This window comes from Echeneis naucrates, chromosome 1 (assembly GCF_900963305.1).
Source record: "Echeneis naucrates chromosome 1, fEcheNa1.1, whole genome shotgun sequence".
Lineage (NCBI taxonomy): Eukaryota > Metazoa > Chordata > Actinopteri > Carangiformes > Echeneidae > Echeneis > Echeneis naucrates.
The window spans coordinates 20,755,409-20,780,630 of NC_042511.1; the positions used below are offsets into that span (position 1 = coordinate 20,755,409).

General features: G+C 40.2%; 1 protein-coding gene across 7 annotated transcripts in view; it reads left to right on the forward strand.

Moving 5' to 3' along the window:
- Positions 1 to 25,222, forward strand: part of tenm3 (teneurin transmembrane protein 3) — a 174,891-nt gene that overhangs the window by 130,159 nt on the left and 19,510 nt on the right. For 6 of the 7 annotated variants that reach the window (XM_029512999.1, XM_029513050.1, XM_029513015.1 and 3 more), the window contains 11 exons: positions 5 to 133; positions 8,107 to 8,238; positions 8,404 to 8,539; positions 10,308 to 10,451; positions 15,892 to 15,963; positions 17,103 to 17,280; positions 19,758 to 19,882; positions 20,044 to 20,151; positions 22,584 to 22,738; positions 24,151 to 24,252; positions 24,476 to 24,649. In XM_029512999.1, coding sequence (XP_029368859.1) covers positions 5 to 133; positions 8,107 to 8,238; positions 8,404 to 8,539; positions 10,308 to 10,451; positions 15,892 to 15,963; positions 17,103 to 17,280; positions 19,758 to 19,882; positions 20,044 to 20,151; positions 22,584 to 22,738; positions 24,151 to 24,252; positions 24,476 to 24,649 — 1,455 coding nt within the window. Of the gene's footprint in view, positions 1 to 4; positions 134 to 8,106; positions 8,239 to 8,403; positions 8,540 to 10,307; positions 10,452 to 15,891; positions 15,964 to 17,102; positions 17,281 to 18,027; positions 18,049 to 19,757; positions 19,883 to 20,043; positions 20,152 to 22,583; positions 22,739 to 24,150; positions 24,253 to 24,475; positions 24,650 to 25,222 lie in introns of all 7 variants that reach the window. The other variant, XM_029513007.1, reaches the window with a different exon arrangement.

A 25,222-nucleotide genomic window follows, 5' to 3' on the forward strand; every position in this document is an offset into this window, starting at 1 on the left:
TCAGGAAGAGAATGACATTCCCAGCTGTGACCTGAGTGGTTTCATCAGACCCAGTCCTGTCATTGTGGCTTCTCCCCTAGCTACGTTTTACAGAAGTTCACCTGAGGATGGACCTATCATACCTGAAACACAGGTGAGAAAGGCCACTAAAGTTTTTATCAGTGTAAACTGATGGAGTGATAGTGTCAGTGACACAACCACATAAATGGGACATAAAACTGGAAATGGACAACTCTGGAATCCCAACACACAGAATGCTTCAGTTTGTAACAAACATTTTGTTGTGTGAGTATATATTCCTGACAAAAAAAGAAGATAAATAACAAGCATTAGCCCTCACTGGATACTCTTCTCATGCCAAGCTTTAATTAAAAAAGTTTATAACATAAGTGATGTAATGGTAATCTTTTGGCAAGGCTAACTGTAGGAGCTGAAGCTTACCAAGGCTAACGTGCATCCACTCAACTACATTTTAACCCCATAAAGTGGGGCAGATTTGAAATCTTTGTTCATCTTATACGCTTCCGGGTCTTGGGGGTGCTGGAGCCAATCCCAGCTCACAATGGGCGAGGGTGGGGTACACCCTGGACAAGTCGCCTGTCCATCACAAGGCCAACACACAGAGACAGACATGTCATACAAAATACATACAACCAGACACACTCAGACCTACGGACAATTCAGAGCCACCAATTAACATGTCTTTGGACGGTAGGAAGAGACCCATGCAGGCACGGGGAGAACATGCAAACAGAAAGGCCCCAGGCTGGGAACCAAACCCACAACCTTCTTATTGTGGGGCAGCAGCGCAAACCGCAATGCCACTGTGTTGCCCTGGTTTATAAAAAGCTTTTTTAAAATGATGATGTAGTAGTGTAGATGTAAATGACGATCCAGGGGACTCGATCACGTAACTGTAACTATCGATGTATGTCACCTCCGGCCATTCAGTGGGATCATTTCTCCATGAAAATGAAGGCAAGCAGGTACAGCTAGCGTTTTAAAATAATAATTCGAAATGTTGAAATAATATTTTAAGCGAACTACTGGACAGGGTTTTTAAAATTGTGCCGCTGATTGTTTTTCCCTCCTGTGGGCGTGGCTTTCAGAGTATGACGCATTGCACTCTGTCTTTATTTAGAACAGTCCAGGGAAAATTTTATCCATCCTAGACATCTTGGTCTCAACTACTGCAGACATCTGTCAGAGGTATAAGTAAGGCTTTTCCCAAGGTGTCCAAACACGTGACCAGTTGTCTGCTTGTCATGTTCTAGCATACATTTGGAATGGCCAGAAAAACACTTTTAATTTCTGTAGTTACACATTTGCGTATTAGCACTACTTATATACTAAAGATATACAAATTCCAGCATGATTGTTTTTAAAGGAAATCAGCTTAGTTTATGAACACACACACACAGGCCCTCAGCCTTGACACAACCCCTTACTGGGCAAGTGAGACTCATTATGTAGGAATGTTGTAATTGCATACATTACACCATGCTATCTTTGTGTGCATTGTGTGTTGTTTGTAATATAAAGCTAAATTGGGTATGCTTCTCAGTGTACAAGACAGGTTGAGATTGGAATACAAAGAGGCTCTTTATCACATTCACACCACTGTTATCCAGTTCAGAGAGGAAATGAAACCTCAATGAGACCTCAATGTGTGTTTTTATATTTTTTGCAAGCCTGAACCACTGCTCCCTTAGTTATGTTTGACTTGACAGTTATGTATATGCACCTTTTGACTGGCTATTCAGTAAAGAAAATGTCCAATATGTGTGTCAGGCTATTCAATGTATGTGCGTGTTTGAGTGCAGATCAGAAGCGAGTGAATGTTTTGCTCTTGGTGGAGTTGAGTCCAACAGAAACAAGTGGCAACGGCAGTTTTAAAGGAATGTAATGGATCTTTAATGAACACTAAGCGCAGCAAATGAAAAGGTAATGCTGCAGTTTAAAAATATAACACTGGAATAGTGTGAATTGATCATTTTTTGAGGAAGTTTCTAAAAGCAAATAGTGGAAAATAGCAACGAAAAACAGCCGCAGTGATTTCATAACTGAATTCTATTTTAACAATGGCATTCATGCTCTTCAATTACAAAATGAAAGACCCAACACTGCGCATAAATCCCTAACTGGCTGAAGAGCATGACAAATGTTTTCTTCGCTTTGACAGAAATAACAATTGGGAAATGGATCGACTTCTGCTAGTTTGCTAGGGACTGGTCAGTAAAGAGGTGTGACAGATAGTGTGTATCTTCAGTGCAATGAAAATGATGGCAAGGACATGTGCTTCAGGGATGCACCAATCAGTTAGGGGAGGTCTTCACCAACATTTTTAACTTCTGCCTGACAGTTTCAGTTGTCGGGTCATGCTTTGGATCATCAGCCATCATGACCACCTCGGAGCAAAAACTGTCAATTGTCAAGAGCTTGGCTATCACAAGAGTTAGTGCACTCACTCTTCTCATAGTCAAATGCTTTCATGGCCTGTGGTCCACATCAAATGAACCAAACCTGCCACTTTTCCATGGCAACATCGGCTTACTCGAACTGGGGGATCCCGAGGCACTCCCAAGCCATGGCCTCACTGAACTCCTCCCACAGCTGCTGCTTAGCCTTTGCCACAGCCAGAGCTGCTGCACTTTGGGAGCACCGGTACTTCACACCCCAGGTACAACATATCCCTAAAGGACTCCTTCTTCAGCTGGCCTGCTTTCCTGACCACCTATGTCCACCATGGTGTCCAAGTGTTACTGCCACTTGAGGCACTCAAGAGCCTCAGACACCTCTGCAGTTTCAACAATGGAAGCTTTGAATAGCGACCATTCACCAGGTTCAATACCCACAGCCTCTGCAGGGATTCTCCTTCGGAGGTGGGAGTTGAAGTCTTCTCCGACAGAGGCCTCCCCCAGACATTCCCAGTTTATCTTTGCTACTTGTTTGGATTAGCCAAGTCTGTCCAGGTGTTTCCCCTGCCACCTGAACCAACTCACCACCAGATGGTGATCAGTTGACAACTTTGCCCCAGTCTTTACCCGAGTGTCCAAAACGCGATTATTAGCCTTCAACCTAGAGTGTTCTGGCATCAAGTATACTTATGAGTATCCTTGTGTTTGAACATGGTGTTTATTATTGACATACTGTGGCTATCACAGAAGTCTTATAATAGAACACCACTTTGGATCAGACTGGGGCGGCAGTTCCTCCCAATCATCCCCCTCAAGGTATGTCAGTCATTGCTGATATGTGCATTGAAGTGTCCCAGCAGCACCATAGAGTCCCCCAGTGTAGCCCTATGTGGATTCCAGCCAGGGTCTCCAAGAAGGTCAAATACTCTTTACTGCTGTCTGGTGCATATGCGCAGACAACAGTAAGACTTTTCCCTCCTGCCTTCAAGCATATGGAGGCAACCCTCTGGTCCACTGGGTTAAACTCCAACACAGTGGCACTCAGCCGATGATTTGTGAGTATTCCCACAGCCACAGGCCACCTCGTGCCCTTGGCAATTCCAGAGAGGAATAACGTCCAGCACCTATCCCGGATTTTGGACCCAGAACCAAAGCTATGTGTGGCGGTAAATCCAAACCAGATCCAACCAGTAGTGCTCCACCTCACACACAAGCACCAGCTACTTCCCCACCAGGTGAATAAAGGTCCCCAAAGCCAGCCTCCATTAGAGAGGCTCCTCACTATCACCACCACCCATGTTCCAGCGCACCTGACCCCAGGTCATCTCCATGAGATGGGGGATGATGAGCCTATGCCAATGTGCATCACAGTGAGCTCCGGAAGAGGTGTGCATAAGTGACGAAGAATGTTCAGCAGCAGCCATAATGAGAAAATATCAGTGTTGTACCGTGTTATGACTGTGACTCTGCAGAGCAGTGAATAAATTTTGTTCTGTTCAAATGAAAAAAAGGCACGGTTTTTGTTTTGTGTTTAATAACCAGCAAATAAAAATGAATTTATTTAAAAAGTGAAAGGTGAAAAAAATTGGCAATATCTGGATTGATACGTGGCTGTACAACTAAATTTACCATTTATGTTTGGAACCTGATGCTGGAATATTATGCTATCTGATATCAACAGAATGCTAAACTTTTGACTACTATGACTACCAGCAAGGCAGCACAGTGCCGTAGTTAGCGCTGTCACCCCACAATAGGAAGGTCGTGGGCTCGGTTCCCAGCCTGGGGCCTTTCTTTGCTGAGTTTGAATGCTCTCCTTGTTCTCTCCATGTTCTGTATCTTCATGAGTTTCCTCCGGGTACTCCGGTGTTGGGATCGCCTCACATGTGCTCTGAAAAGAACAATAGAAAGGCCTACATGTCCCTAGAGAAGCCTGGTCCAGAGTTGTCTGCCTGTTTGAAAACGGCACCACAACCCCCACGATTCACACCGAAAGTGTGGATTCGAGTTCGAACAGGAACTGAATGCAAACATTGGCTGCACTCAGGCACCCTCAGCAGGGGTCCCCAAGGTGATAAAGACACATGGCATCCCTCCACCATCGCTTTTTCCTAGGCTCTAGTTGCAGTAGAGAGCTGTCCCAGCTTTCGTCTCGACCGAAGTGTCAGGAGAGAACAACACCAAACATTTGGATCCTACCACCACAAAAACCTAGGTCACAGTCTTCAACTTGCAGGACAAGCGCATACTACTGCGTTTTTGTTTTCTGTTTTTTTGTTTGTTTCTTTTCTTTTTTTTCTCTTCTCAAACCGAGCGCGGACCGCTTCGTGAAGAACGCGTTGTGGACACTGGGAGCGGATCTCTCTCTCTCTCTCCCTTTTACTCAAAGGGAGCAACACAAGTAGGAGGCTTATGTTTGGGCAGAGACAGTTAGGATAGCATGCATTGCATTTTGTTTTACCGTGTCTTCTGTTTATTTGGGATTTGATTTTGTTTGTGTGCATTGCTTTGTTTCATTTCCCTTAAATCAGATCTCCTGTTGGCCGTCACCATGATCAGTGATTGAACAATATCACTAGTTACAGGACCAATACCCAACCCGTGAAGTCCGTCCGCTGCCTGAGCTGTTGTGTAGTGATATTGTAATAATCATCTGTGGTGACGTCGTCTGCGATTTCTCTCTCCCTCTCTTTTCTTCCCCTCACACACATTCACACGCGGCGATCAGTGACCATCTTGCCTCCGACAGGTGCATAGTCAACGTTACTCCGTTGCCATCTTGGCTCCAACGGGTGCGTAGCCAACGTCACTCCATCGCCATCTTGGCCATTGAAGACGTCACTCACATGACTCTCTAGCCATCTTTACTGCTCATACACACATGCTCACACACTCCTTTTCTCTCCTCCCCACACACACATACACACGTGCACCCATACACACACCCTCAAGACCCATAGAGAGACTGGTGCAATTGCGGTTGTTGTTGCTGTGCCATTGTGTTTGCCATTGCTATCACTATTTATTAGTGTTGCTGCACATGATATTACTACTGTTACCGCTATAGCTATCATCATCGCTAAAGCTATTGCTATTGCTAATCCATTCTTATCACGCGTGTTACCTGTTGTAGATTAGTAGCTGATGTGTTTCATTGGATAATCAAACTATAACAGCCATTTATCCAGAATGATGTTATTTTGAATAATTATTGCTGTGATTAAATTCTGTTACAATTTAAACCATCGTTGTTTGTGATTATTGTGGCTATAATTGTGACTATTGCTGGATTCATGACAGTCAGTGCTCGATTTCACTCCTTCCGCTAACCTTCTGAGTCTGTATATTAAGTTTGTTAATTTGGACATTGATCCCTGGTAACAGGGTGGTGCTCCAAATTTACTACTTAAAGTAAACAGTCTTAGATATCAATGATCATTTTCCATAATCATTGATATTACTTGGCAACACATGCAAGTGTAGGTTAACTGGTGACTCCAAAATGTCTGTAGGCCTGATTGCAAGCGCGAGTAGTTGTTCATCTCTGTTTTTTGTGTGTTGGACTGGGATTGGCTTCAGCATCCCCCGCAACCCAGATATGGAAAAATGATAAAAGATTGATGGATGGACTATTAGCAGCTGATTGGGCTGTCACTGAAACCTCTGTCTCAGAGGTTTTAGCCTCAGTGAAGTCTGGTGCTCTTGGCAGTGCTAGCAGAGTTTCTCTCTGGGGCACTCTGTTCTCTTCTCATTGTATGGCAACTCAATTTACCAGCAAGCCAAACTCCTTTCAGTAATTGCTTGAGAGTCAGGAATCATCTTAGTTGTGTCTAGATACATTTGTGAATTGAGAGTTAAACTGGAGAAAGCACAACAAAACACAAAGCAAATCAATAGTGTTCGAGGTGGTGACATGACAAGGTACCAATAGCTTTCTGCTACATAACAAGCTTGAGAACTCTGCGTTTCTTTCTATAAACCTGTTTTGTTATGTTCTCTGACTGATGCCTGACTGCAATGTTCCCCAACCAGTGATTTCCTTTCACAATCAGATCTGAGGAGCCTAAATAGGTGACCAACTGCTGCCAGCAGTTCTATAATTACGACCAACCAGGAATGCTGAAATGTGAAATCTGTGCTGCAAAGTAGAGTTCATGAATAACATAGCAATCAGAAAGAGCACCGTCATATAGCTCTCTATCTTTCAATGTGTGCTACATTAGCTGGTGCCACAGTTTCCTTTCCTTGCCTGTCTATGACCATGTGTTTCAAACTGCTGTCTATCATTTCCACAGCATTGACAGATTCACTGCAAAATTCCCTTTGGGAAATCAGCCTGTAAACCTGCTGTCTCACCTCCTCCTCCCTGTCATCAAGTACACCAATTATTTGGCCATTATTCTCTCATTATTAATACTAAACTTCTGTACCAACCATCACTGCCTTACTATTAACTTTTCCTGCAAGTTGTTTCAATAATGGCATCTGGCACTCTTAACAACTGCAGGCAGTATTTAATATTGCAGATCACATACCTGTATCTCAACTGAGCTTTTAAAAGTAGCAGCCTTGTCATCTCCACAGCTCTTCATCCACTTCCTCAAGTACTTATCCACAGACCTCCATAGTTAAACATCACAAGTGTGGTATTTTTCTTTGTTGCGTCATCCCAGATCTCCCTGCTGGCCTTTTCAGCCCTTTAAGTTTTTCTCATCTCTGATAACCTTTAGCTATCATGGCATTTCATTAAATGATCTTGTACATAATTTTGGGCCAAGGACATAGCATTCAATTTCCAATCACAACCTTGATTATATAAAATAAGGCCAAAATAATGTTATGAGGTGTGCATTCGTTTTGTACCCACAGAATTTCCTGAAATATATCATTGCACTTCCCATGTCTTAGATGATCCTCCCAGCATGCACCTGCTTTCCCTGATGCAGTAAGGGAATAAAACTCAGCAGTGGTGTTCCTGACTGAATGTAGGGCTATCTGATACCCTCATATCTACAAATACCACTTTCCTTGGCACTGTGTGAGCTTTCAGATAAGCTTCTAAGCCCTGCAACTTGCAAGAAAATGAGAAACTTTACTCAGATGACAATTACATTTTGAGTCATTTATATGGGACTTGAGAATCTTATTTCTTCAGTTTATACAAATAAATCTGTAAAGTGGGCGGCTCGGTGTAATGGTGGTTAGCACCATTACCAAATAGCAAGAAGTGTGTGGAGTTGCACTTTCTGCCTGTGCTTGTATGGGTTTCTCATGAGTACTGTGGTGTCCTCCCACAGTCCACAGACATGCAGGTGTAGGTTAATTGATGACTCTAAATTGCACATAGGCCTGAGTGTGAGTGTGAATGTTTGTATACTGTGTCTCTATATATTTCGGCCCTGCGATAGACTGGCAACCTGTTAAATCTCCCAACAACCTAACGATTCAGCTGACATTGTCACCCAGTGTGACAATGTCAGCCCTTACTGCCCTTTTATCTGGGTTTGGGACTGGCACAGGCCTACCACTGGTTTGCATTGTAGCTGGGTTTGAACCCGAGGGTTCTGCATGCCCAGCATGCATTCTCCCACTGAACTACAACCGTGCATTGTGATCCCAATGACTATGCTACAAAAATCAAAGAAATAGGTGCTGATGTGTATTTTTGTCTCTGTCTGTCTATTGGCAGGTTTTACAAGAGGAAACATCAATACCAGGCAGTGATCTAAACCTGATCTATTTGAGCTCCAGAGCTGCGGGATATAAACCAGTCCTCAAAGTCACAATGACGCAATCATCAATACCATTCAATCTAATGAAGGTGACGCATTTAATGTATACAATATAATTTAGATTTCATCAAAACCACTTTCAAATGCTCCTTCACTACAGAATTACAAGCCTTGATCAACTTGTTAGCATCAGTAGCAATACAACCCTAAGCTGAGAGCTACCATTTGTAAACTGTCTGTTGCTCTTGCCCCAGGTCCATCTAATGGTAGCAGTAGTGGGTCGCCTCTTCCAGAAATGGTTCCCTGCCCAACCAAACCTATCCTACACCTTTATCTGGGACAAGACCGATGCCTATGGCCAGCGCGTCTATGGGCTATCAGAGGCAGTGGGTGAGTTTTCAGCTAACAGATCCAAAGCTAAAAAATAATGTACATGTGCCTGATGTGTCTGCAGACTTTGTGAAATACCATTCCAAAGTTAAGGAGAAACAACAGTTGAAGCTGGACAAACGTGAATCTAGAATTTTAACCTTGAAGTAGACACAACTGATCCAAGTAGAGCTTGGCCTTATCATTCACCTGATCAAGGGGAAATTGTTGAAAGTGATCCAAAATGCAGTAATGGGAAATCTGCACAGTATTTTTCCAGTGTGGGGTTTGAGTTACCCAGCAAATTCCTATGGATAAGAACACTAGGAGAACTAAGTGTTACTACTATAATATTGAAAATATTTTACCATATCGGCAAAGTGCATTTCACTGTCCCCTCTGCCTCTTTTGGACCAACTCTGACAGTGGACAGAGGTCCTCCTGACACTTCAATTTTTTGCTCACTTTCCACTTACTTTTTTTCTTTTCAAAATTCGGACAAAAGGATAGAGTAGAGGTGAGTTATATATGCTCATCCACTTATTCAGAGAGAAGAGTGTGGTGCTTACATACTTGTATTCAATTTCACGTTAACTGGGATCTGCACAGAAGATGTGTTTGGAGGCTGACATGCATATGGTGTCCTACGTCAGATTATTTTAGCTCAACCATATGCTATTTATCAGTATGGCCTCAATATAAGGTCTTATACATGAGGCCCCAGACTATAAAGTTAAAGCTATTCTGCACAGAAGCTATAGGGAGCTTTCTCTGCTGTCTTTTTCCTGAACATGGGTAAATCTGGAGACAGCGACAGCTAAATCCAAATAAGCTCTGGAGAAAAGTTTTAACAGGGAAATGGCTATGATATATTTGACAGGCTGACCCCTCTTGATATCTTTATGGGTGATAAGTCCAGCAGCAATGCTTTTCAGTGAGTTATTACTTAAGGGACCTTGGCTTTATTCGTTGAACATAAAGATAATTTATTGCTATGTTTTCTATCATTTTGAAATTAGTGCCCATAAATTTTTAGTCCAGAGATTAGCCTAGCCTAACCCACAGTCTGACTTGTAAATTAGGCAGCAAATGGCACACTATATAGCACACCTATAGTTATAGGTGAACAACAAAAACAACCCGATTTGATGTGTCAGCTTTGTTCACCTCCCCTAACTGACCAAAATTTGGCATTATAAAAACCTATTGTAGCCCTGTTTCATTTAAACAGCTTTTTGTTATACCTTTTTCATTCCTTTTTAATTTCTCCATGAAAAAACTTCACAATGATTTTGTTGAATTTTAATACAAAATGATTAAATGACTACACTGTGGCAACCAGAGTCTACCTCTGAGCTATTTTTGGTCTCTGCAGATGAAGGATGTGGCTTAATTGAGAAAAATATATTGTAACAAAGCTAGCTTAATTTTATCCTTCATTTTACCCTAGTTTTATAATCTAATGTTATTCCTTAAGCTTATCACATTTTCGAAGATTCACTCAGACTCGCCTGATTACCTTAAATTACTTGCTGCAAGCATAAAGTTGTGCCCCATCTTTTTTGTTTAGTGTCATACACAGGCCTGAGAATCCTGTGAAGTGGATTCCCAGTGCAGGGCATGTATGTCTCCAAGTGCTGCCCAGCAGCAATGGAGCTTAGAAAAAGAGACAGATCAAGTTACCTCCATAGTTCAGTGTCCTCACACCTGTTGTCTGTCCTGTTTTCTTTGGTTTGAACTAAGTATGGTCAGAGAGCAAACTTGAGTATTTGGCCTTACTTGTTTACAGTGTCAGTGGGGTTTGAGTACGAGTCCTGCCTGGACCTCATCCTGTGGGAGAAGAGAACAGCCATTTTGCAAGGTTACGAAATGGATGCATCCAACATGGGAGGTTGGACGCTGGATAAACATCACATCCTGGATGTTCAAAATGGTGGGTATGGATATGTTGGGTCCTTCTAAAAAAGGGTATAGCCTGCCCTTGCACATTGTGAGCTGTGATTGGCTCTGGCAGTAGAATATATATGAATGAATGAATGACTATTTGAAAATCAGCAATGTCAAACTGTAAGGCCATGTTCACACTGTTGTATAGCATCTTTACTGCAAGATAAGGAAATATGATGCTGTATTAACTGAAACTGATATTCATAGTGCATAATGATAGGAGACAACTGAGCATCAGACTAACTTTGCACAAAATGTGAACATAACAAAATATCATACATATTATCATTGTTAAATTGTCGATTTTGCATCAGAGAGTAAGAGGAGAAAGATAAGAGAGATTTAAAACGTTATCTCAATAATCCTCTCAACAGCTGTGAGGCTGTTATAGAGGCTTTGGTTGACAGAGTACAAGAAATATGTGTGTGTGTGTGTGTGTGTGTGTGTATTCTGGGTTTACCCCAGCTGCTGTCTGTTTCATTCTGTCACATATTCACTGATTTGGTTTCTCAGGTCAGTCACTACCCTTTATTAACAACCAAAACATTGGCTTGTAATAATAATCTCAATTTTGTTGAGTTTATCTGAATGTTGACCTTAATCACAGTTAGCACAACACACCCTAGCCACCAAACTATATATATATATATATATATATATATATATATTTATAGAGAGAGAGAGATAGATATTGTAAAGATTGTATAGCTCAAAGCAAAGGTGAGGTGTAACCCATGAAGACAGAACATTCATATAAAAATGCAATAATAACACCACAGAATTCATGGGCTGTGATGTCCACATCTTGATGGTCAACATGGCTGACCATCACAAGATGGCCTCTACTGAGGTGTTTTTAGTCTTTGAACATGCAGTCAGAAGAGCTAGCTTCATAACCTACAAATACATTTGACTATTTTAATAATCTTTATAATCTTTATTTAGTCAACTACATACTGGTTTGAAATTTGGAAACATTTTGACAGCTCTGTTATCAATTATCAGTATTAACAGTATGTTATCAGTACATCATACATAATACATTCAGAACAATAAAAACCACAATAACGAATGTATTGCCAGTTTGACTTAAAATAAAACCTCAAAGTTGAAATCATCACTGAACAGGAGACATTGAAGCAATTGAAGGTAATGCAGATAATACACTCACCAGCCAATTTATTACAGTAGGTACACCTAGTAAAAGGTTGGACCCCCTTTTGCCTTAAGACCTGCACTAATACTTTATTTGCATACTTTCAACAAGGTGTTGGAAACATTCCTCAGACATTTTGGTCCATATTGACATAATAGCATTATGCAGTTGCGGCAGATTTGTCGGCTGCACATCTGTGATGCAAATTTCCCTTTCCACGACATCCCAAAAATGCTCTACTGGATTGAGATCTGGGGCCTCATTCCTAAAACGTGCGTAGGACAGTAAAAGTGTATGTATACCCAAAAGCCATGAGTCAGAGTTTGCTTAGGGGTTTAGGGGGACTTGACGGGTGCTCGGTCAAATCTGTTTTTTATAGAACACAATCTTTGTGTGGAAAGTGATGTACACCAGTTTCAGGCCCCGTTTTGTACACATGCAACGTTCATAAATGACTAAGGGGCCCAAAGTGTGGCAAGAAAATAACCCCTACACCACCACTGTGATCATTTTGGGGTGGCAATGTCTCACTAGAAAATATTTAGGGCACCTAAACCAAGCATCTCCACAATATTTGTAATGTAGGTAATGTGGGAAAAAATCAAATAATATTCAGTGTATCATACTTCTAATTCCTGCAAGTTTAGTAAAGCAAAGATGCTTACACTATACAAATGTAGCACAATATACACACAACTGTACTGTGTACTGTACTGAGCTACTCAGTGTATCATGGGGAATACACAGACATATTTTGAAAAAATTTATTTTGTTATACCCTGATCAAGCTATATACACACATAAAAATGAATAATGGCCAGCAAAATGGGCCAACATAAGGATCTAACAAGGAACAAATGGAGATTAGATTCCTGAGGGGTGCTTGCACTCAGCTGTGACTGGCCTGTCCTCTGGTCCACCAATACTGGATTACTACATTATCCATCGTCTTTGTCTGGTCGCACCTTTGTGCCATATATCCAAAACACAGGATGTGCACGCATCTAAACTCTCCAGTAGTGCTGTTGCAGTGCAAGAAAGACTTGACATGCCGGAAACTAGCAACATCGGTGATGCAGTGGTTGGGATCCGGCCAGGGTGGATAATAGTGCAGCTCTGATTCAGCATGAGGTGGCCACAACCGCCCCATGCCACCCCACACCTCCGCCATTGACCACCAGCCCGAACCAAAGCATGGATCCATCCTGCCTTGTAACAGGCAGGATGGATCCATGCTTTTATGTTGTTTACGCCAAGTCTGACCCTACCATTTGAATGTTGCAGCTGAAATCGAGACTCGTCAGACCAGGCAACGTTTTTCCAATCTTCTAGTGTCCAATTTTGATGAATGAATTGTAGCCTCACTTTCTTGTTCTTAGCTGACAGGAGTTGACCTGGTGTGGTCTTCTGCTGCTGTAGCCCATCTTCTTCAATGTTCGATGTGTTATGCGTTCAGAGATGGTATTCTGCATTCCTTGGTTGTAATGAGTAGTGAGTTACTGTTGCCTTTCTATCACCTCGAACCAGTCTCTGCTCATTCTCCTCTGACCTCTCAAATCAACAGGGCATCAACTGCCGATCACTGGATATCTTCAGACCATTCTCTGTAAACCCTAGAGATGGTTGTGCATGAAAATCCCAGTAGATCCGCAGTTTCTGAAATACTTAGACCAGCCCATCTGGCACCAACAAACATGTCACATTCAGAGCCATTTAAATCTCCTTTCCTCCCCATTCTGATGCTCTGTTTGAACTTCAGCAAGTTGTCTTGACCACGCCTACATGCCTAAATGCATTCAGTTGCGGGCATGTGATTAGCTGATTAGCTATTTGTGTTCACAAGCAATTTAACAGGTGTACCTAATAAAGTGGCTGGTGAGTGTATTTGTGGAAAGTGGGAAAATTATGTGGTAATTCAGTATTCCCAGTCCACCACATTCTTTTTTTAGTTACTTATCTTAATTACTTAAGGTTCCTTTGATGATCATCATATCTGCTCTTTGTCACTGAGAGCTGGCCAAATTGCAGCAGCACCATCCATCCAGATTTGAGATGGCTGGCTCAAATCCATCTGAGGTGTTCACTCTTTCTTTTTCAAAGGCCTTTTTTCAGCAAAAAAAAATATGGTGGCATTCAATGTTTATTTGGTAAGCAGCAACAAATAAGTTAATCCATGGGAAACAGTCTTTGCTCTGGTTGATCAATCATTGAAGAACACATTCCCAGCCCATCTGCCAAGACAATGCCATTGTGGTTAATACTGAATTGTATATGGTTTAATTTTTCAAGGATGCTAACTGCATCCTTTATCATTGGTAGTATTGATCCTCTTGTACCTTCATTGCATTACAACTGTGCAAATTTAATTTCCAACTTGTTTGGGGGGTTCCTTCCCAAGTGCGGCCAAGTTGAATTAGCCATAATGTATACCCAAACACAAAAATTGTGTACTTGCATTTCAATTATCAGCTTGTTCATGGAATTATCTTTAACGGAGGAAAGGAATTCAGGATGTAAGAATCTTTGGCTGTAGTCACGGATGAACCAAAATTTTTGCAATGAGATTTTTTTATTACTAGTAAATACAGTTATACAGCATATTGATCACACCCATCTAATCTCATTCTCATACATTTTCTATTGCTTACTGTATGCATAATGGTCACGGAGGGGGTTGGAGCCAATCCCAGCCCACCTCTGACAGGTCGCCAGTATATTGCAGGGCCAACAAAGAGACACATTCAGCATCAAACAACCACTCACACTCACACTCACACTCAATCCTCAGGGCAATTTAAAGTGATCAATGAACCTAGACATGCATGTCTTTGAACTGTGGGAGGAAACGGAGTTCCGTCTAATTTGTCAACCCATTCTTCACATTACTATTCATCCCTGTATCCCTGCAGTCCTCCTGGGCATTCAACACCACATCACCTGATTCACTCACACAATATTTAAAATACAATTGATATCAGACTTTCTGTCTACATACACACTGATCTCTCTGTGAAGAAAAAAAAAATCATCTTAATATTACGGGATTATGGCTTCTCCTAACAACCAAGTTCATTCTACCATTTAAGTCAATCTTAAAAGATCCAGCAGTCCAAAGGATGAATATATTTACCAATGGATGGAAAAAGGGGCAGCATGGTGGCGTAGTGGTTCGCACTGTCCCCCAACAATAAGAAGGTTGCAGGTTCGTTTTCTGGGCCTGGGACCTATCTGTGTGGAGTTTGCATGTTCTCCCTGTGTCTGCATGGGTTTGCTCCAGGTATTCTGGTTTCCTCCCACCATTCAAAGACATGCATGTCTAGGTTAACCGTTGACTCTAAATTGTGTGTATTGCTGAATGTGAGTTTGAATGGGTGTTCGTCTCTGTTTGTCTTTGTATGTTGCCCCTGCGCTGGACTGGCGACCTGTCCAGGATGTACCCTGCCCTCGCCTGGAACATTGGCTGGGTTTGGCTCCAGCACCCCCCATGACCCGGAAAAGGCAAAGTGGTAGAAGATGGATGGATGGATGGAAGGGAAAAGGCAGATAGACAGGCAGAAAGATGATGGGTAGACAGACAGACAATGGGTGTCCAGACAGATAAACAGACTGACGAATAGGCAGGCAGGCAGAAAGACAGTTGGGCAGACAGAAAGATACAGTGGAAGCAGACAGTCAGGCAGTCTGACTGATTGATTGATTGATTGGTAGAGGCAGGATGATTTCAGAGAAGGAGAATTTTAGAGTTTCAACCATCACCATTCATTTCATATTCTACTGCTAATCTTTTTCCAGGTAGTGGGGGGTGCTGGAGCCAATCCCAGTTTACATTGTGTAAGGGCGGGGTACACCCTGGACACATTGCCAGTCTATCTCAGGGCCAACACATAGAGACAAACAACCACAACCACTCACAATCAGACCTACAGACAAATAGTCACCAATTAACATGCATGTCTTTGGAATGTGGGAGGAAACCAGAGTACTTGAGACCAAATCCACAATCTTCTTCCTTTGAGGCAACAGCCCTAATCACAATGCTGCCATGCTGCTCTTTCTACCATCGCCATAAAAGTTTATTGTAACATGAAATTATTCTTGCACCTGGATTCGCATACTAAATGGGCTGGGGTCCATTTAGTAATAATCTTATCTCTGAGTCACAACAACAATGTGAATCCACAATACAATTAGTCTGGTTATAATCTCTCCCTCTGCTGTTTCTCTTTGCTTTTTATATAGCTTTCTCATCTTATTTTTTTTTCACCACTAGGTATTTTGTACAAGGGCAATGGTGAGAACATTTTTATTTCCCAACAGCCACCTGTCATCAGCAGCATCATGGGTAAGTGCAGACCTATACCTATATTTGAAATCAGTGCTGATAACATCACCACTAAATGGCTGGTAATTTAGTTTGTGTCACTGTGATTAAAATGTGGGAACCATATGAGTCAAATGGAAACCAGAGGAGAACTGGTGGTGTAAGAGGCAACTACTAATGCAGCACGACACGATTCTCCCACTGAGGTAGTCCATTTCAGCAGGGTGTGATTAGCCAAAGCAAATAAATGATGCAGTGCAATTCATTGAGTCAAATTGTTTGTTTATTTGCTGAACAGTTTTTCAGAAACTCCAAAATGAGTAGCAAAATACAGTCACTATAATATGACCTTTCACAAAACAGCTTACAAATATAAAAAAAATTTAAGTTGATTTGGCATTCACTTGCAGCTGTAAACCAGCACAAGTCTCACTGTCTATTAATAGCAATTGTGACAGTAAAATAGCTTAGCTGTGATGTGGAACATTTTGCAAATTGCCTTAGATTTGTTGAGTTGTTTGTTTCTTTTTAATCACCAAACTGTTGCCAAACTTTTAACTGGTGTGTGTATTCGCTCTACTTCCCGCTTCTTCACTGCAAACATAAGTTTGTTGTGAAATGCCCCTAAATAATAATAAACCTAGAGTTATTGGCTAATATTTGGTAATGGTAACATTTATAGTAATTAATGAAACAGACGTTATCAGTGCAAAGATGTAAAAACGCGAGCATTTCAGTTTCATTCCTGAATTGCATCTATTCCCAGCAGCTCTGCCTGCGCATGTCCCAAGTATCATAAAAGTAAAATCTATTTCTGAACCTAAGGTTTATCCTTGTTTGTAACTGTATGTGTTCCTGTCTGTTTTTATAGTGTCTGGTTTACTTACAATATGACATTTACGTTTGACAAATAAACAATACCTATTCCTTATACGGATAGTAAGTTCAAGCTATTTGAAAGTTGTCCCTACAGTGAAGGGTGTGCAGTATATTTGTTAAACATTTGAAAGTCTTTAATAAGTTGCCTGGCCCACCACAGGATTCAGCAACACTGCCTCATAAAACTGATTTGGAATAATGCTTTAGCCAGACAGTATTTTCTGTAGGAAGAACATAAAACACTGATGTAGTTAGTAAAAATGTATGTCCTTACCTTCTAGGAAATGGGCGTCGCCGCAGCATCTCCTGCCCTAGCTGTAATGGGCAAGCTGAGGGCAACAAGTTGCTGGCACCTCTGGCTCTGGCCTGTGGAGCAGATGGCAGTATCTTTGTTGGAGACTTCAACTACATCAGGAGGATCTTCCCCTCTGGGAATGTCAGCAGTGTCATGGAGCTGAGGTAAGTCAAAAGGAAGGGAGGGATGGATGTCAGAGAGAATACACATACGTAATTTCATTCAGGTTGCTTCATTTGTAATACACTATTCTGAAACTATGACCTTTCTACTTATGGATCCAAAAGTTTCCAACAGGACCATATAGAAAATATTTCCTAAATTGAGCTCATTCAAGGTGCTAATCAACCACTTTAAAAGAAAGCTTTGTAAAATCCATTTTACAGAGGCTTCACAGGGTATTATTACTGTGGGTGTTGATTGGACCTGTGTAAAACAAGTATTTAAATATACTAATCTTGGTTTTTATTTGAAATGTAGCATTCCAATTGATCTCTCTGGGCAACTTCATGTATTCTGCTCCATATCATTGGTTAAGCGACACTTTGACTCATAACTACTGATGAAAGACTGGGCACTTTAAGAAAAATTGCCATTTAATAATTTATTCTTTAGCAACTCTTTGTGTTAAAAGATAATAGTAAAAGTGTTAAAATATACAAATATAGAACTTAGATGGATTGCTCATTATAAAAAAAAAAAATCAAAAATCAAAGCTTAGCCATCTGAAATTCTATTGCCAGTTGCTTCTATTAAGCATGATTACAATTCTTTCTCTCCAACTTCTAACTGGTCTAATTTTACTTTTCGGTAAGCTAATCTTCTGGTGTTTTTTAATCTATCAGGCACCAATCTATCTACTAACTTCTGATTCCTCTCTGTTTTCTTTCCTTGCTTGTTATGTACTAAAGAAACAAAGATTTCAGACATAGGTAAGAGAGTTTCAACCTGAATTGTCTTTTAATTTTGCCATCAGTTTATTCTGCTTATGCAACTTCCACCTTTCACTTCTTAATTTCACAAAAACAATCACTGTTGCTCAGTCATTCCTGGCAGCTCTCAGACTCCCAGTCCACTGACATTCTGATGTCCCAGCACATCAAGGACAATGTTAAACAAAATGGTAATTTGGCAATCTGGAAAACAGATAATATACAAAACAGAAATCTCTCACACAAATGAGTTTAAAGTGTGATTCAGATGAATTAGACCAATAGAAACAACACAAACAAACTACCAATAGCATCCAAAGCTAACAAAGTATTATTTATAAAATTGAAGCAGGACACAGGAAAAAGAAAACCATAACTACAACCATAACTTTTTTCCCCATCAAGGCCCTGCCCTGAGTCATGAAAACCAAAAAACTACTGGACCTCTGCGATCTAACTACCCACATTTCTTGCATGTACATTGAAATTCATCCTTGTCTCCTTTTTCTGATGCTTAAATGATGATTTGAGAACTTTGGTTGCATTTTTGTTGAAATGTGAAAAACTCATTCTAAAATGTGAATTGTTTGTGGACTCCTGTGAAAAATAGAAAGCGTAACCAATTTCCAGCAGAACATCAACAGAAAGCATGTATTTATTAGTTTGAACTCTTGAAATGATAATTTTTTTTTCTCAATTTGTTTTAAATCTGAGAACAAAGAATTACGTAAGAAATTGTATTTAGTAATGTTGCAGTGTAATTTTCAAAATTTTCATTCTCTACTCTCTAATCTTGACAAGTGTTCACAGGAAATCAAGCTGATTCTCCTTTAGTCAGCTCAGATGAACGGCACAGTCATCACTGTAGCAACAAGGAGACCTCTGTGTGTGTGTGTGTGTGTGTGTGTGTTTGTGTATCTCCAGATGCCTTTCTTTCTTTCTATTTCCTGCACACTCCAATTTTTTAATGTCTGCTTGCGTATCTGGATGATCAGGTTCCATCCACATGTCTGAGGAATGTCATTCATGATTTCTTTCACACAAAACATCCCACAAGTTATATTGGCACGTTAGAGGAGCATATATATGTTAACTAGTCTAGATGTGTTTGATAAATTTTACATCACAGCTTGGCAGATATCACTAGGATAGTGTCAAGTGTCAAGACAAACAAGTGATAGGTCAGTGCACTCTCCTACCTTTGTTCAGACTGATCAGTAGACAAACTTGTTAATACTCACAGAAGGCACTTTCAAAATTACATATAAAACACTCGCATCATACAAATATAGTGAAAATGTGGCACATAAGATCATTCACACTCACACTGTGACTGCCTCTAATTCTGCCTCACACACAGACGCACACAAACCGCCTGCTACACGAACACATTTCATGGCTCTCACTTCATTTGCCTATCTTATGTTTAGTACTTTATCACTATCATCATCTCCACACTTCATTGTCACATTAAATGTATATTATGTTACTGATAATGTTGCATTGTAATGCAACACTGAATTCTTAATATCCATCAGTATATCTTTTCAAACTTTGAATCATGTTCTGATTTGCCATGAGGATTAACTGGAAACTGAAACTGAATATTTTCTTTTCAGTAAAACTGGTATAGCTCAAGGTACAATATGAATAAACTGTTTCTCTCATTGTATCCTTTGTTCCTGACCTCCAACCACAACCCTCCACAGCAACAACCCTGCTCACCGTTACTATCTAGCCACAGACCCAGTAACAGGACAGCTCTACGTGTCAGATACTAACTCACGACGAATCTACCGGCCCAAGGTCCTCAGCAGCGCTCATGATCTCATCAGTAAGAACTTAATTTCTGCAGTTAGACACCTTGTTGCTGAATGTATGAAAATTAACAAATTAATGACACAAATTTCACAAGTAACTCACACACCAAAATATAACAACATGCCAGATAAAAAGACACAGTTGAATTAATCTGTGATGTATGTGTATGTTCAGGTAATGGAGAGGTTGTGGCTGGTACAGGTGAACAGTGTCCCCCATTTGATGAAGCAAGATGTGGAGATGGAAGAAAAGCTACAGAGGCACAACTCCTGGGACCTAAAGGTACACATACACACACTAACAATCTGCCCAGTCTGGGAAGAGGGAGCAAGCTGTCAGGCTCACAGAAGAAATTGCGTGCTCTCACAGGATAGTCTTGAGAGGAGCAGAAAGTTCAGTGTCCCTTAATTCAGTCCAAGTGTTCAGCACACAAAAGGTCAAACAATGAGGCAATGGTGTCAAGATCACTGGGCTACCTCACTGGTTAAAACACAAAATATGGACACGCAAGAGGCACAGTGATCACGAAAGTGGGAAGCTTGACAGGGAATGACAAGGCAAGACAGAAAGTTTCAACATAAAACAGTAAGTGATACAGGGACTTAAACTGACACAACAGATTCTTTACATTGACTGGCACATGTGAGTTTCAAACCAATGCAGCTTTCATTTTCCTATCCAGCACACAAATAAGTGGCAAATACACGTCCACATATCTCAGTGTCAATGGTGGTCTTGGTCTTGCATCCTGTGGTCAGGCTCATTGTTTACAGCTTGTTTTGAGTCTTTGGAAGGCAGTCAGTTGACCAAAGAAGACCTGCACTGAAGTCAGAAGCGTAGAATTTGACCATTATTTTAACATTTTAAGTGGTTTGCACCTACAATGTGAATAGCTGTGATTAAGGAGTTCGTGCCAGGTGTCCACTTACCTGTTTTAGGTGAACTAAAACATCTCTTTTGGTAGACAACTGGACTTGTATTTATCTATGAAAACGTTTCACCACTTATCCAAAGGGCTTCATCAACGCTTGTTGGTCTACTAGTCCGCACTAGTCTGACCAAGACAGTAGAGAAAGATCCAGGTATTTAACGTCTGTGAGTGTGTTCACCAAAAGTACCTGTGAAAGTACTGGTTTCACTTGACCATTGTTGTGGTCACATGGGAACAACAGTTGTTTGGGTCAGGTGTAGCCCTGGTGAACAACGATCTTTAAGAGTTGTCTGAGGTTAAGTTGTTAATTCTCCTGGGTACAGATGAAAGGGCAACATTGTAAATGGGAGATAGGTGGTGTTGCAGACCCCCTCCCCTGTTTAGGGATGGATTTTCCACTTTTACATAGATGGCTTCTTTTACTCCTCTTTCAAACCATCTGTCCTCTCTGTCCAGGATCTTGACATTCAAAGGAGTGTGTATTTTCCTTTAAATGGAAATAGACAGCTGAGACTGGACCTGAGTTCGCCCTTCTGTGTTGGGCCATGCATTTGTTTAAAGGTTGTTTAGTCTCCCCAATATATACGTCCTTGCATTCTTCACTGCATTGGACAGAATATAAGTTTGCTGCAAGTTTTGGCTGTGTGGTACCTTGTCCTTAGGATGTACCAGTTTTTGCCCGAGATGAAGCTCCTTGGATAAGAGGCAAAGCATCTTCATAGACAAATAAAATTCCGGTTGCCTACAAATCAATTTTGAGAGAGAGAACAATGACCTTGATGAATGAGAATATTCATAGACATGTCTCTTTTGGTAATGGCCATATTAAAATTATGATTTTTGCAGACCTGGCCAGCCAATATACAGCATCTTACATATGTTTTTAGGAAGATGACGCATTTGATTATTGTCCTGCTGTAGTCCTGAAAGAAACATTAGGAAACAGAAACTGATGGTGAAACACAGGGACAGGGAACACTTTTAAGATCACTTTTAAGATCAAATGAGATAATAATATTGATATCAAATTGATCCCCATTGGGGAAATTTGAATGTCACAGCAACACAAGACAAGAGAACAGGTGACAAATAAAGAAATTAAATAGGACACAGAGGACAGGCAACACCAAAAAAAAAAAGGTACTTTCCTGACTTAGTCCCAGAAGCCATTTTTTCACTCTATAGCTTGTGAGGGTGTAAAATTCAGATAATGCCAATATATTATATACAATATTAGCTCTGAAGTTGCAAAGTTGCTGTGTAATGTTATTTCTTCCTGAGTAACTTTAATAACTTACCATACTGAAATGATTATATCAGGTTCATCAAGGCACAATGAAAAGTAATTTTGAACTTGTTGTTGTCCAGTCACATCAACAAAGCATTTGAAATTGAACATATTCATTATTTAGAAACCATGATTTAGTATGTCTTTGTCAATATATGGTATGCTTTAACGTTTTTGTTAAAGCAATTAACAAAATACTGACTCTGTTCTTCTAAGATAGTTCAATCTTTTGGGGTAAGATTCATACAGCTGCTGTTCCACTCCTCTGTAAAATACCTCATTCTTTTATTTATCTTGTCTGACTTTTCTTAAAACTCTCAGGCTCTGCATGTTCCTATTTACGCTCGATATTTACTTCTATAAATATCAGCTTCTTGCTGCAGCTTATCCAGAGGAGACTTGCCACTCTCCTTGAGGAGAGTTGATGCAATGACAATCAAATGATGGACGATAGATTGGAATTGTCAGTTTGCTCTTTTTTTCTATTTCTTACAGGCATTGCAGTTGATAAAAATGGCTTCATCTACTTTGTGGATGGAACTATGATTCGGAAAGTTGACCGTAATGGAATAATTTCCACTGTGCTGGGCAGCAACGACCTGACTTCTGCACGACCTTTGACCTGCGATACCAGTATGCATATAAGACAGGTAACATGACAAGACTACCTAGATGTACTTTATCTGTCTATCAATTGATCTATCCATCAAACTCTATCTATCTATCTATCTATCTATCTATCTATCTATCTACCTGTCAATCTGTCTATCATAACTGTAAGTCCTCTTTTTCCATCGAGCAATTTTCTGCAAGTATGGTTGGAATTTTTTCTCATGTGATTTAATTCCAATTAAATATTGCTATGAATTTTCAGTGTCCTGGAAATTTACTGTTTTGTTTTTTCAAATAGACTGAAAAATGTGATTGTACACATTTTTGTGACATTTTGTGACAAAAATGTATGACTTAAATTGCCCATTGAGCTGTTCTATTGAAATTCACCTAATGTTATAGTGTCACTGGAGCTGAATGTGTCCAGTAAATACATTTCTTTTGGAAAAGAGTTACACTAGTATATCCTTCATAGGTGACAAGTTTACAGTTTACACATGGCTGAAGTTTGGCTGGAATGGCTGAAATTCAGTTGAAATTTGGCTCATTCGAAATGTATGTGTTTGCCCGTGTATGCATGCTGAGAGCTCAGATCTATCTACTGTAGGAAGAACAGTTGGTTTCAAAATTCTTACCCTGTTATTGGAACTCTATTTGTCTCTATCCCTGCAGAATTTAATAGGAACTTGACTTCAAGCATTTATATAACCGACCTCTTGAGTTCACTTGTAGGAACAGGTGAAGTTGCAGCCCACACAAGATTCAGTCTTCTTCCTATTGATAAATGGCATCCTATTTTATAACCATACAATCCACATAAAACATTTTTAAACACTATGTGCTATACATGCAAGTATTTTAATGGGCTGTGTTAATTTTTGACAACTTTTTTGAATACTTTAACAGAAAACATCAACTACTGATTATGTATTTAGAGACTGACGTTTAAATAACTTAACAAGAGTCACTATTTTCAGAATGGGCATTAGCGTTTATTTTTTTCTTTATTTTTTCTTTTTTTCTTTATTTTCATTAGAGTGGAACAATAGCTTTAATTAAAGTGCCTGGATTTTCTCCTTCTAATTTACTTTTTTTTTTTTTTTTTTGTAAAGTAAAAGATCTTAAATGGTCACGTTGGTTTGGCTGTCAATATTTTCTGAAGCACTGCTGTCCTTGCTTTCTATCTTGACTTACAGTATGTTGTGCTGCTGTACTCCAAAATAATTTATTATTTAACAGTACCACTAGCCTGTGGGCACTGATTCATTCAATTCAGAGTTTACTCAGGAAAACAAAGTTGGCAGGGTTCATCCAGGAAACCCACTATATCACTGTTGAAATCAGTAGTACCAGATAGCAAAACATACTATACTATAATGAAATTACAGAGAATGAGAGTAGCATGTAAAAGAAGCTCACTCTACTTTCCTTCTGTCAACTATGCATCCAGGTTCGTCTAGAATGGCCCACAGATCTAGCCATCAATCCCATGGATAACTCTCTCTATGTCCTGGACAACAACGTTGTGCTGCAGATCACTGAAAATAGACAGGTATTATCAATACCCACATTAACTGCAGTATATGTTTTGCAGTTATTCTTTTACATTTACAGATTTTTTTCCATTTAAAATAAATTCTTTTTTGGGTTTTTTTCTTTTCTTTTGCTTAGTTTTTTCGTAACATTCGTAATTCCTCTTAACTAAAATTAAAAAAAAAAAAAATACATGGTATTACTAACCTTACTAACTGGTACCCTTGTATTTGTGTGTTCAGGTTCGTATTGTGGCTGGTCGTCCCATGCACTGCCAAGTGCCTGGTATAGAATACACCATGGGGAAGAGAGCTGTACAAACCATGCTTGAAGGAGCTACAGCCATTGCTTTGTCCTACAATGGTGTTCTCTACATTGCCGAAACGGATGAAAAGAAAATTCACCGTATTCGTCAGGTAACATTCAGACCACTTACAGCACATTAATGTATAGTTTTTTTCTAATCATCAGATTAACAGTTATCCCCCCCGCCAGAAAACATACATACAATGCCCTCTCCCGCCCCCTGCCCCCCCTGAAGTGAGTTGTAGTTTCTCAACAGGACAGATTGTCAGTACAGTATGAGCAGATTTGTTTTCAGAATGCTCCTTCTAGTCATTTAATAGGGTTAGTAAATGCAAGCAAAAAGAACAAACAAAACAAACCAGAACGATACTTGAACCCATGCCTTTGCAAAAGCCCAACAATCCTACATGCAAGGATTATTATTTTATAATTTGCACAAGTAGTAAAACTCATATTTTTCCTAGCCACAAATATGTGTAGTATTCACGGTTTTTACGTTATTGACAAAAATATCTAAATAGGCCCTCAGTGTCACATTGTTAAGAATAATAATGATTGTAAACAACTCCTGGATCTGCCAATTAGCAAAATTTTATGGATTCTTCCCTGACCCATGACACGGGTGGAAGCACAACCTTCTGGGTGCAAGAAAGAGACAAACCACAAAAACAGTTTGGGTGTTT